This window comes from Marmota flaviventris, chromosome 4 (genome assembly GCF_047511675.1).
Source record: "Marmota flaviventris isolate mMarFla1 chromosome 4, mMarFla1.hap1, whole genome shotgun sequence".
Lineage (NCBI taxonomy): Eukaryota > Metazoa > Chordata > Mammalia > Rodentia > Sciuridae > Marmota > Marmota flaviventris.
Genome location: NC_092501.1, coordinates 139,694,022 through 139,708,361, shown reverse-complemented (window position 1 = coordinate 139,708,361; position 14,340 = coordinate 139,694,022). Strand labels below are relative to the sequence as shown.

Here is a 14,340-nt window from a genome sequence, read left to right as displayed (position 1 = left end):
AGGAAAAAAAAGTAACAGTTTTCCTCTCTTCACTGCCATTTTTCCCAACAGTCTTGATATGAACTATCATAAGTCAAATTTATTTCACTGCAAAACCATCTCAAAAATACCACACCACATGCCTCTGACTAAAATCTAGGTATTTTTTCCTTAGGGGACACAAAGCAATGCTTCATGAATTTATCAAGATAGTCTCAACTTCAGCAATACTCCTGGTTACTGGCTTATAAAATCCTTTGTTACTGGTAGATGTTTGAAGACATCATCCTCAACTGTTTTGTCTCGCAGACCATTCAGACCACAAGACAGTTTCAGAATTTAAGGAGTTGGCTCTCCTCCCTTTCTAAATTCGTTCTTTCTCCGTAAATTCGCCTGGTAGTCTAGACAGGCTCCAGAGGGGCTGAAGCAATCTTTGTGCTCATGTTTTCAGCATTTCTTTCTTTTCAAGAGCAGTTCTGGTGTTTCCAGCTTTTGCTTTGTTTCTGTAAGTTTGCTTCTGAGATAAGCTATTTGCCTTATCTTATGAAGTATGTTCCCAAAAAGTCTTATACAAACTGAGTCATATTTTAAATTTCTCAAGTTCTCTGTGTAGTAACTCCTACATGTCATCTTCTAAAGCAAAGAATCCTTCTTGTAAAATAAATAATTACCCCCTCCTTTTCCACTGAGGATGATCATAGGCCGGATTGATTTTTAGAAGAATATTGAAGTTTCATTTATTAAGGTTCAGTAACAATTGTCTTTTTATGTGTTTTTTTTCTTTTTATTGATTCTTTTTAATTATGTATAACATCAGGATTTATTTTGACATAATTATAAAAGCATGGAATATAATTGGTTCTCATTCAGTTTCCTGTATCTCTTCTTTCCCTTCCCTCCTCCCCCTCCCCCTCCCCCCCTTCCCTTCCCGCTGATCTTTCTGCTATTTACTTATAGGGTTTTTATTAATGTCTTTACACAATGGTGAGATTCACTGTGGTGTATTCATATATGTACATAGGAAAGTTAGCTCAGAGTCTTTCCACTGTTCTTCCTCACACTGTCCCTCCTCCCTCCCCTTCCTCTCTCTCTCTCCCCCACCTTATTTTGGACTAGTTTCCTCATATCAGGGGAAACATTAGACCTTTGACTTTCGGGGTCTGGCTTATTTCACTTAGCATGATAGTCTCCAGTTCCATCCATTTACCATCAAATGCCATAATTTCATTCTTCTTTATGGCTGAATAATGACTGACTTTAAAATACCTAAAAGACTGAATTTTTTTTTAAATCCTCTTGTCAGTTTCAGTTTTCTACCTTGAGTTTTTGAAGAGGAAATTAGCCATTTTGCATAGTTAAATTTATCAATGCCTGTATTCATTAGCTGAGATAATGAGTGGGAAATCAGTTCTCCACATTGTTTGTTTTGGTTTCTTTACTAGAAGTAGAAGTAGGTGTGTATGTGTTTGTGTGTCCACTGTGAACTTACGGTCTCCAGTCAAAACAGTAAAGCTGTGGGCTGGGGCTGGGGTTCAGTGGCAGAGCACTTGCCTCGAATGTGTGAGGCACTGGGTTCGATCCTCAGCACCACATAAAAATAAATAAACAAAATAAAGACATTGTGTCCATGTATAACTAAAAAAAAAAAAACAGTAAAGCTGTGCTGTGCTATGCCTCTGGCGATATTGAAAACAGGACCAAGAGAAGTGAAGAGAAACGTGATAGTAGAAGTGACAATATGAATTCTGAAGAATTTTTTCCAAAATATGTGTGAATATTTGATTAAGCTATGAAGTGCAGCTTAGTACTATAATTTAGCACAAAAGAAAATAGCTGACCTGTCAGGCGGTTTTAATTCCAATAACTCGTTAGCTTCTGTGCACGGACTTATTAACCTTCCCCTCAAGTGCAAATGAAACCAGTGTGCAACAGATGGGAAACGTGTGCACGACCAACAGGCTTTCTGTGGTTGCGGGTCAAGGTGAACACACTGCTCTACGTGGGCACAGGCCATTTCCAGTTGTGGCTTAACTCATCAGTTCGCTCTTCACATGCCACTACTTGAGAATTCCAATGTTCTTATTTTGGTCCTCCAACATAATCTGGGGTCCATTTTGTCATTGTTTGTTTTGCCTTATCTTTAATTCTTTCCTAATTTTAATTGAACCTAGAAAACTTGAATTCTAAAAAGCAAATGCCCATTTCTTAAGGGAATAACATCTATCTATTAAAAAGAAAACAAGTGGAGCTGGGGTTGTGGCTCAGTGGTACAGCGCTCGCCTCGCACGTTGGAGACCCTGGGTTTGATCCTCAGCACCACATACAAAAATAAACAAAAAGTGGAATAAAGCTGTTGTGTCCAACTACAACTAAAAAAAAAAAAAAAGAAAGAAAGAAAGAAAAAGAAAACAAGTTCAGCTTATGATTCACAAATGCCAATCACACTTCTAACAAGTGATGAGTAGCCTCATTTGGCTAGGTCTGCCAGCTGGAGTATTTCAGGAGAGCACAGAGTTTGGCAAATCCAGCTCTCAAACAAAACTATCTTGGATTCAAATCCTCCCTCTGCCTCTAATCATGCTGTGTGCACTTGAGCAAGCTACTATAAATGCTTACTCGTTTATAAAATAGGAGTTATAATAGAGTAAGAATTATATAAAATCCGATCTCTTGGTCTCAAGCCTTGCACATAGGAAGCACTCTATCAACACTGTTATTAGTCACTGGCTGTTAGAGGAGCAAAGTGTGAAGTGATCCCCTCTACCAACTAGTTATCTCTGTTTCTCTTCAGAATGCCTCAAAGCCATCCTGAGCTTTGTTACATAGTTCTAAATGGCCAAACCAGTTGGCATTACCCAAATTTTTCAAAATTTCTTTTGTCTACATAGTTTTATATCTCATTTAACTTCTTTCCTCATATATACCTTTTACATTAATTTTATCATCTATTTGTATCCCATATAATCACAGCTGTTTATTCATTTTACCCTCTGACCATGTTGAATAACTAATACTGAACCTAGAAGATTCCATTTCTAAACCTATTTTAAGCATATAGGTATAGATGTTTTATTGTGCCTGTTTGCTCTTGGAAATCTTTCTGATTATTCCTTCTCTGGGTTTCTTCCATTTCCTGTATCTATTATTCCTTTCAGTGTTTTTCTGCATGAATTCCATATGTCTGTCTTAAGCGACTCAGTGAGTGCCCTAATTATATGTCAAGTGCACGGCCCTGCATAAGAGGGAGGCTTTGTCTACCTCCTTCCTGCCTCTAAATCCCCAGTGACCCAACAATACTTCCCTGTGCTTCTTGGTATATCAATATTTTTGTGTGGAATCTCAGTGTTGTAAGGCAGAGCTATAGGTGACATGGGTCTACTGCTGGGGGACTTGGAGGGAGTTTCCTTTCTGCTTCCACAGTGAGAAAGGTATGTCTCCAGATGCTGCAGTTTATAAGAATTCCATTTAGTCCGTCTATGGAGTGCACTATTGCCAGCAGTCTAGGAGGCCAATAATGCTGGAATTCTTTAGAGTCAAACATATTTGAACTCACGGAGAGCTCAGAAGTAAGGGACTCTCCATGACCTCAGGCAAGTATTTAACTTCTTTAAGCCTTTCAAGCTTTTTGTGAAGATCAAATAACAAGCTAGGTCAAAGCCGTGGCCCAGTACCTGGCACAAAGTAAGCATATCATGACATAAACATTAGGCACTGTTTATCATTCTCACCACCCCCGTCCATTCTCACTCCACATCTGTGAGCCTTCCCCAGGTTCCCATCAGACACATCAATTTTATGCTGTGTTCATTTAAAGATCAAACGGGCTGGGGATGTAGAGGAAAGAGTGCATGTGTAACATCCCAATACCAAAAAAAAAAATCTAGAAAAATACTTATTTTAAAGTAATCATTTTGAAAGACAGGATGTATCAGCATCTGCCAAAAATTTAAATGTGCCCTTTGGTCCTCCATGAGCTCTTCTAGAAATCTTTTTCAAAGAAATATTTGCACATTGGGTATTTGTGGCACTATAATAATGGAAAATTGAAAAGAGATTTAATGTCTGTCATCATCAGAGATGAGATTCCCCAGGAAAGAGATTCTGAGATGGGAATTTGGTTCTAAGTGGTGGAGATTTTATTAGAGGTGCCCTTAGGACCCATGACTATGGGGAAGTGAAGGACATAGGACTTAGCAGAGTTGAGAACCTCAGTTAGCCCCACAGGGACTGCTGCTGGGTAGCAGGCATGACCTTGGCCCAGGAAAATCTCCTGGGCTGAGAGCAGTGTTCAGAGAATAATTCAGCTCAGGAATATCGGCTGCCAAATCTTTGGTGGAGGATGGAGTGCCTCAGCCTAAAATGATACTCACCACAGCATCCACTGTGACAATGGGTACTTATGGTATCTCTGTCCTGGGTAACACTATGCAGCTGTTAAGACTTAAGTGAACCATAATTCAGTGACAAAACAGACCATCAAAAATATAGCAGCATATTCACATCATGTTTAAAATGCTGTGCACTGGGGAAGGGATATTTCAATGTATACATTTGTGTGTTGGGGGGGGGGGGGTGTATATATACATAAACAGTAATTGTCTCTGATGTAGGAACAGCAGGGGGTAGAGGAGGAGGAGGAGATGGATTTATTTCTGTATTTCATTTTATCCACCTATCTAAAGCCAGCACCAACTTGCCAGCCATGCAAGTGCACCATCTTCAGACAGGATCCCTCAGCCCTTTGTGTTACTTGAATTATTTAGAAGGAAAATGTATTCAGAACCTTTTTCATGTGCTTGACCAATTCTCACTGTAAATTCTTATTGAAGATGTTGTAAAATGGGATTCCCCCAGAGTGGAACTATGTCTTTCTAAAAGGCCGATTTCTCTAAACAGAACTTCCAAGACAGTGTAATTATATAGATTCAAAAAAGGAAAAACAGTTATGCTTTTCACTTCCTGACTCTCTTTTGCTTTCTGAAGGTTGCCCAAAAATAAATACCAGTCACCCACCCTTTGATAGAGACTACATTCTAGTCACTAATTTTTCAACTTACCGGGAATTTTCTATTTATAACCTCTTTTCCACAATAAACTAAGGCAATATATATATATAGGGAAAAGATGCCATCTTAAATAACACTATATGGAAAGAAAAAACGGATTTAATTTCCACATCCCACTTGTTTATACTGCTGATCGCCCATCACCTGTTCTCTGTGCTCCTATTTCCCCCAGCTCCCACCCCACAGGTACAATTGCCAGGTCTTCCTGATGTTGTCTCCTTAGTGTTTTTTGTATGTAGCTTTTTCTGGCTCTACTGTCCCTGCCCCAGTTCCACCCCTCGTCATTCTGTATTTGGATTCTCAGAACAGCTTCCACTCGTGGCCCTAAACTCCATGCTCCACAAAACATCCAGGGTGATTTTTTCATAAATGAACATCGTTCCCTCCCTCCCTAACTGTGAATCCTGCAGTGATGCTCTTCCCCTTTTAGGGTAAAGTTGGCTGGTCATCTTTGGCACCTACCTGCTCCCTAACCCTATCCCCTCCTTTTCCTCTACTTAATTTCTTCGTTCAATCCACGACACATAGATTCTTTCCCCTTACAGAAGGGGTCTTGCTGTTTCATTCTTGTGATCCTTCAAAATGCTTTTTTCTCTGCCTAGTTTCATCCGTTCCATGGCCTGGTGTCTTGAGGTGCTTCAACACGTGGTTTCCTTGTTTCCACCTCAGAAAAGCCTTTCCCAACCCATAGGGACGTAGGTGTTCCTCATCGGGATTTTTGTAACATGCGGTGGGTTCCGCCACCATGACGCTCATTAGAACCACACTGTACGGTTTGTCCTCCCAATTAAGCTGCAGTCCAGCCGCTCTAGCTTCCTAATTATCAGTGCTTTGCACATTGTCCCTCATCATTATTTGGTTTAGATGGATCAAATGAAAATCTTAATTCAATGGGTTATAGAGAAATTTAGTACACATGACCTCTTCTGTCCTTTCCATTATGTTTGGTTTTCATGAAAGTGTATCTGCATCAGATAGAGTTCTGTGTGCTTCATCCTGGTGTCCCAACATTCCACTTAGTACAGGAAGAATCATTTTCCTTCCTTGACTAATACATGGCAAAAGAAGGAGGCTGAAACCAGCCAAAGGGGCAAGGAGTGTCAGTACGCGTGATTCAAGCCAGTGTGGCATCTAAAATTGTGAGAGAGAACAACCTATCAGGATTTCTAGCCAGGCTGCCTTACAGACTATGCTGTGTTCTTGTTTTTAGGAACTATCCCTTCGACATAGTGACGTTGTTAAACCTCGTTCTATTCAAGGCTTCTGACACCAACAGAGAGATTTATGAAATCTCCATGCAGCTCATGCAGGCACGTATCATTTTTCTGGCATGGAAAATTTTTATCCTTGAGGATAGAACACGTTTGTTTCTGTGTATCACTGGTGGATGTAAAGAGTGGAAAATATATATATAATGTTATGTAAACATCATAATTAACTGATAGCTTCACCTTTAATCCTGTCTTCAGATAGGCATTAGTCAGTTGTTACAACTTTTATTAAATGCTCCTGAGATGTCCAGCTAATGCTTTTCTCATACTGTTTCTTAAACTTTCTTTTTATAGATTCTTGAAGCAAAGCTTTTTGTATACTCTAAGAAAGTCTCTGAACAAAGACCCGGCAGTATTCTGTACGGAACGCACGGACCATTGCCACCCCTATACAGTGTGTCACTCACCCTCCTGTCCTCCGAACTGGCCAGGATGTACCCCGAGCTCACTCTTCCACTGTTCTCAGGTACTGTGCGACAGTCTAGAGTGACATGTCATCCTTTCTTCTGTTCTAAGTTATTTCCCTTTTTTAATTCTAGGGTAATTTTATCATCAATATTATTGATGCTAAATTTGTAGATCAGAATTGCTTTAGGCCAAATCCACCTATATATAAAAATAAATTCTAGAATTTTTTTAAACATAATTTTCTGTAAAACAATTTAGTTATAAATGTACACACATGACAAATGCAAAGATGCTCAGATTGCTTTTAAAAAACTTCTACATGTATTATATATGTGCATTTCCCAAAGAAATTAAATATAGGCAGTATAATATACAATACCTACAGTCACTTTTAATTGCTGTGAGATGTTTGTTGGTAGTAGTGATAGTGGTGTTTTGAAGCTAACATGTTGCTACATTCAAAAGTTGAGGGGCTAGGGTTGTGGCTCAGCTAGGTAGAGCGCTCACCTAGCACATGTGCAGCCCTGGGTTCGATCCTCAGCACCACATTAATAAATAAATAAATAAATAAAGGTATTGTGTCCAACTACAACTATATATATATATATATATATATATATATATATATATATATATATATATATATATTTATATTTTTTAAGTTGAGAGTTTAATTTTTGGCACTTTTTTTTAGTTATATATGACACTAGAATGTATTTTGGCAGAATATACATATATAAAGTATAACTTATTCAATTAGGTTTCTGCTCTTGTCGTTGTACGTAATGTGGAGTTACCCTAGTCATGTATACAAACACAAGGCTAGGAAAGTTATGACCAATTAATTCTAATGTCTTTTCTATTCCCCTCCCCACTCCCGTCTCTCTGTTACCCTTTGTCTAGTCCAGTCTACTTCTATTCTTCCCCTCCCCAGCCTCCCTTGTTTTGGATTAGCATCCACAAATCAGGGAGAACATTTGGGCTTTAGTTTTAGGGCATTGGCTTATTTCACTTAGCATGATATTCTCTAGTTCCATCCATTCACTGACAAATGCCATAATTTCATTCTTCTTTATGGCTGAGTAATAGTTCACTGTATATATATATTCCACATTTTCTTTATCCATTCATTCATTGGAGGATAACTAGGTTGTTTCCATAGCTTGGCTATTGTGAGTTGAGCTGCTGTGTCGTGTACATGGATGTGGCTGCATCACTGTAGTATGCTCTTTTTAAGTCTTTTGGGTATAGAGTGAGGAGTGATATACCTGGGTCAAATGGTAGTTCTATTCCAAGTTTTCTAAGGAATCTCCATACTACTTTCCATAAAGTTGCATCAGTTTGCAGTCCCACCAGCAATGTATGAGAGTACCTTTCTCCCCACATCCTCACCAACATTTATTGTTGCTTGTATTCTTTATAATTGCCATTCTGACTGAAGTGAGATGGAATCTCAGTCTAGTTTTAATTCGCATTTCTCTAATTGCTAGAGATGTTGGATATTTTTTCATACATTTTTCAACCATTTGTATTTCTTCTGTTCAATTCCTTTGACTTTGGGCACATTTTTATAAGCAATCTTCACAAATAACTTTTATGAGAGTATAAGAATTGCATTTGCCAGTTCACTTTTTGTCTAAGCTCACGTGACACCTTGACGAGAGGCAACACTGGTCTCTCACATTCATCCTTCTTTTACACCTGCATCTCCACTGCCTTGGTGCAGCCCCTCCTGGTCCTCTCGTCACTCTACACCCCTGGGTCCAGCGCCTCCTTCATGCTCCACTATGCGAATCTAGATTTATACAGCATTTCTCAACTCACACTTCTCTGCCCAGTTGTCCTAAAGATAGTTGCTGTAAGAGACCGTTTCCATCTGTTGAACGGTGAACCTGTGCCAGGCTGTATCCTAGGCACTGTATTTATCACTTCATCTTTACAACCACTAGTGTAATTGAGTAGTTAAACAGAGGCTCTGGAGTTGGATCCCCTGGCCCTGCCATTCCCTAGCTAGTTGGCCTTGGGCAAGTCACAGAACCTCTAAACTCTGCTTCCTTATCTGAAATACTAAGAACTACATGGTAGGGTGTGTGGTTTAAAATAAGCTAATGAAAACCAGGTAACTGGCCTAGCCCTAGCATGGCATTGTCACCCCCCACTGCCACTACCATCATTCTTGTTTTAGAGGGGAAAACTAATACTTAAAAGATTAAAATACGGGGCTGGGGATGTGGCTCAAGCGGTAGCACGCTCGCCTGGCATGCATGCGGCGCGGGGTTTGATCCTCAGCACCACATACAAACAAAGATGTTGTGTCCGCCGAAAACTAAAAAATAAAATATTAAAAAGTTAAAAAAAAAAAAAAGATTAAAATAGGGCTGGGGCTGGGGCTCGGGGGTAGAGCGCTTGCCTAGCACATGCGAGGCCCTGGGTTCTATCCTCTGCACCACATATAAATAAATAAAATAAAGGTATTGTGTCCAACTACAACTACAAAATAAATATTTTTAAAAAGAGATTAAAATAATTTGCTCAGGATGATATAGGTAGGAAATTGCCAACACATAATTAAATCTAGTTCTGTCTTCCTCCAAAGTCAGGGCTATAAATTGCTATTTTAGAAAACCACCTTCTCCTAACACTTGCTTTTCACCTTTCCATCCAAGAACGCATCTACTCTCACTTCATCTTTGACCAACACGCCAGGCCCTCTCTGAAGTCCTTGCTTCTACGTATGCTTTTTCCTTCGCTGAGAATAGAATGGGCATCCTCCCCCTCTCCCTAACTTCCAGAATTCCTTAAAACCTAACTTATAATCTACCTCTTCAGTGCACACCTCACCATCATTTCCTTGAGTTAGAGTTAGTCACACCCTTGTCTAGTACCTGAAACATTGGAGAGACTCAACTAAAACTTATAAAGCTTACTAAATTTATCTAGTAAATAAACTCTCTTGTCAGAAAACTACAATTTATTTTGATCCACTTCAGCCAGGATTGGAGCAATGCCTGTGTGCTGTGCACTCTTGTCTGGGTCCTGGGAGTACAGAGGAACATAAAGCAGTCTCTCCCAAGGAAGGTTCAGTCTAGTAATAAAGATAGACGTGCAATCGTGATTATGATACGGTGTGGCAAATGCAGTTTTATTCAAGAGTATACTCAATGGCTTTGGTGGAGGTGGAAGCTATGGGAGGCATCAGTGGTCGGGCCAGCAGTATCAGGAAAGACTTCCCAGAGGCGCAGATGTCTGAGCTTCAGTTTGAAAAAACTGCAAAGCAGACAGTAGTCGATGGGCACCACAGAGACGAACAGTGTATGGTTTGGCTTAGAGCAGTAAGACAGCGTGATGCATTTGGGAGGTCATGTAGAGGTCAGTGTGGCTAACAATGTGCAGAAAAGGGAAAAAGCTAGACACGGCCTTAGGCAGAGGAGGAGGCAGGAGCCAAGTCCTCAAAGGCTTTATATTATCCTCTGAGGAGTTTGAAGGCCCACATTCTCTTGACCCCCTCAGAGCCCTTTGAACACAGAGGGCATCCAAGCCAGCTGCTCAGGTTCTGAAAGCCACTGATGAGTTTCAAATAAGAAGAGGGCTTGACAAGATGAGCATGCATTTCAGAAAGACAAGCTGTGGTGTGGAGGGTGGATTAGAAAGCGTCCAATCAGAAATGATGACAGTAACCCTAGGAGGAAATGAAACATGTAAGGGCCTGAGCTAAGACAGGCCCGTGAGAGTGCAGGGAGAGCCTGGCATGAGGCCTGTGGCCACCCTCCCAGGGAGCCAGTACGGGAGGATCCCAAGGTTTAGGACAAGACGGAGATCATGAGGGCAGCCTGGGACGTTGGGTGTAGGTCGCTGCCAGACGTCCCCAGGTATGCGCAGGCTGGAGTCAGGAGAAGGCACCCCCAGTAACTCTTGGAAGGACAGAAGGGCTGGAGCCAAGAGCACAGCTGAGATCGGGATTGGAGAGAGCATGGAGTGAAAGGAAGGACCTGGCTTTGGCGGATTGGGCAAGGGGCAGAGAGGAATGGAGGTGAGTTCAGAGAAGACAGAAAATACCTAGGGGGTGAGTTTCATGGAAACCTAAGAAATGAGGATTTAGGAAGAAGGAATGAACCGTCCACAGCCTCCAACAGCATAGAGAGATCACAGAAGATAAGGTCTAAAAGCCATCTTCAGTCTGGCGGGCTGGCACAGACCTGAAATCTCAGGGACTAGGAAGCTTGAAGCAGGAGGATGGCAAGTTCAAGGCCAGCCTCTGAAACTTAGCAAGACCCTGTCTCAAAAAGAAAAATAAATTTAAAAAAAAAAAAGAACTGGGGCTATCGCTCAGTGATAAAGTGTTCCTGGGTTCAATTTCCAGTACCAAAAAATAAAAAGGATAAGCCCTCAGGGCTTCATGATTCATTGGTAACTGTGGATAGTTCCCACGGGGAGGTGGCAGCAGGAACCAGACTGCAGTGGTGTGGCTGAGAAAAGGGAAAACAGAGACTGGAGCCAGGGTGGGATGCAGTAACAAGGGGGCGGGTGTTAAGGATGAGAAGAAGAAGCTGGTAAAGTAGGAGAGGGTGACAGATAATGAGGGACCAGCATGCCTACATTTTCTTCATGAATTTGGCTATTTGATTTATGAAGAATTTTCGAAAATAACATGAAAAAACTAAGAGGGCACAACAGATTCCTCTTGTCTTTACTCCCAGTACTATTATAAACCCTGTGGTGCGGTCCTGATTGCTTGTAATTTCAGGTGACCTAATTATTCATAAGCAGCTAGGCCCCTCCCAGAAGAGCCGGGAAACACGCATACCATCCCTCTGACATCACTACACATTTTATTTAGATTGTTTTGGGAGGAATAACTAAGGACTTGTTCCCATGGCTGTGGCATTTTTTTTTTTTTTCTTTTCAAAAACTTGTCTACAACCCAGGTGCTGATCTAGACTGTGAATACCGCAGACTTCCCTACCCTCTTGGACTCTGTGTCCCGCAGACAAAATGCAATAAAGATGATAAATAAGCAGATTATGTATTATGTTAGAAGGCCATGCTTGCGGCTAAAAGTCTGTAGATTTTTATACCCTGTAAAAAAGATCGGTTTAGGGCTGGGGTTGTGGCTCAGTGGAAGAGCTCTCACCTAGCACGTGCAAGGCCCTGGGTTCGATCCTCAGCACCACATAAAAATAAATAAATAAAATAAAGGTATTGTGTCCAACTACAACTGAAAAATAAATTTTAAAAAAAGATAGGTGTAAAGATGGATATTTTTTAATTGCTAAGCACCTTGGTACATGTCTGTAATCCCAGCTACTCAGGAAGCTGAGGCAGGAGGATCAGAGGCCAGCCTCAGCAATTTAGGAGGCCGCCAATAAATAAATAAATAACTCATAAAAAATAAGTCAATATACAAAAATAAAATAGGTATTCTTCAATGATACTTTTTCTCTGATCGGATTTTTTTCCCCTCTCCAAAATATCAGTCTTTTCTACTGGAGCTTAAGTAGTTCTGCCATAAAACTGTCCTGAATCTTTGAAAACAACTGTCATTTTCCTCCACTAAACCCTCAAAGTTTTGTGCCTTTCGGAAGTCATTTGTCACTTTCTCCCTAGCCATAGCGTTACTTGCTGGCATAGTATCAGAGTCTCCTTCCCAGGAGCAGGAACCATGATTCTAGACTTGGCAGTCTCCATCATGCCTAGCATGGAGGCTCATACTAGAAAATGCCCAGTACACGGGAATAAAGGAACACACTCGTTGTACAAGATTCTAAGTCTGTATCTTCACAGTCCATAGCATCAGATGTGATACCTAAGCTTGAAACTAAGGACGTTTTGGATTTCTTTTTTGGAGGGGGGTACTGGGCACGGACCTCAGGAACACTTGACCACTGAGCCACATTCCCAGCCCTATTTTTGTATTTTATTTAGAGACAGGCTCTCACAGAGTTGCTTAGCACCTCGCTGTTGCTGATGCTGCCTTTGAACTCACCATCCTCCTGCCTCAGCCTCCTGAGCCACTGGGATTACAGGCATGCACCACCACACCCAGTCATTTTGAGATTTTAATCCATATAAAACAGCAGCTTTGTGCTGTCTGATTATTGTGGCACATTATTCTTCTTCAAAATGGAAAATAATAATTTTAGTTGAAGGAAAAGGGCCAAGTCAATTAGAGTTGCCATTTGAGGGATCTAGTGTGTTATCTTAGTGTCATACCTGGCATCTGTGTTGTTCCGTTCAGCAGTCATGAGTGCTGCCGGCAAGGTTGTGTCACACTGGATCACAACACTTGCACAAGACCAGGCTTGCCAGCTTCCTCCTCTGGATAAAGCTATTTCTTGGAGACAAGCAGAGCCTCGTGCATAAACATAAAGCTGTGCTTCTTTCTCTGTAGACTGCTTATTCAGATTATAAAATTAAATGCTGCCAGCAGTGAAACAATGCAGAAATGTCAACAGAGAGAATGATGGGGAAGTGGCTCAGCTGGATAGGAGCTTTGACTTTGGTGCACATTGTTCCCAAGGTGAAGTGCAGCCCTTGGCAGGCACCTTCCATGCTCTGGGCATTTTTCAGGTAGACTCCCCAAGCTGGGTTTCTTCCTCTTGGGGGTCCACATCTCACTTTTTAACAATTGAAGTTTCATGGAAGACACTTTGTAAATCACTGAGTTATTGGAAAGAGAATGATCACTGTCAGAATAACCCTAATCACCACTGGTCAGGGGCCTGCTGGTGTCAGGCACTGTGCTGAGCCGGCTATATACGTGGTGAGTGTATCTTCTAGTCTTCACAACAGTCCTGTGTGTGCAAGGGGGGCCCCGTTGTACACATGAGTAAACTGGAGAGCAGAGAGGTTGGATTACTAGCCGAGAGTCACAGGCGGCTATTAACGTAATGGAACTAGAACCCAAATACACATCCTTCTGCCTCCAGGTCCCTTGTTTGTCCAAGGGACAAATAAGCCCTCTTCCACTAGCAGTGTGCTTGAACTCCTGAGGCCTCCCATCTCACTCCATTTTTACCAAGCCTGCCCTGTCCCCATGGTGCAGTGCCACTTTCCCACACAGAGCAACAGACATGAAATGACAGGTTTGAGAACAAGCTTTGTTTTTTTTTTCATTTTTGTCGCCTTGGGGAGCTACTGTATGTGCAAATGTTTTCTGTAAATGGAAAGCATTGTTTAATCATTAAGATGGTGTTCATATTTTAACATAACGGCTCTCCACTGCAATTCTCTTTAGAGGTAAGCCAGCGGTTCCCCACGACACACCCAAACGGGCGTCAGATCATGCTCACCTACCTGCTGCCCTGGCTGCACAACATCGAGCTGGTGGACAGCAGGCTCCTCCTCCCTGGGTCAAGCCCCAGCAGCCCCGAGGACGAAGTCAAGGACCGAGAAGGAGAAGTGACAGCCCCTCATGGGCTGAAAGGGAATGGCTGGGGCTCTCCAGAAGCCACATCACTGGTCCTCAATAACCTCATGTACATGACGGCCAAGGTAAACTCCAGTCACATGGCTCCATCTTCAGAAAAAACAAACTCTTGTGCAAACCTAGGGAAAATGGTATTTATCCTTTAAAATCACACAGAAGGAATGGACAGTGGTGCTGGCCACACAAGAGC

The 14,340-nt window shown here is 41.5% G+C and overlaps 1 protein-coding gene across 8 annotated transcripts in view; it reads left to right on the top strand.

The window, feature by feature from the left end:
* Window positions 1–14,340, top strand: part of Fry (FRY microtubule binding protein) — a 402,948-nt gene that overhangs the window by 313,153 nt on the left and 75,455 nt on the right. For all 8 annotated transcript variants that reach the window (XM_071611568.1, XM_071611569.1, XM_071611564.1 and 5 more), the window contains 3 exons: window positions 6,256–6,355; window positions 6,611–6,782; window positions 13,959–14,215. In XM_071611568.1, coding sequence (XP_071467669.1) covers window positions 6,256–6,355; window positions 6,611–6,782; window positions 13,959–14,215 — 529 coding nt within the window. The remainder of the gene's footprint in view (window positions 1–6,255; window positions 6,356–6,610; window positions 6,783–13,958; window positions 14,216–14,340) is intronic.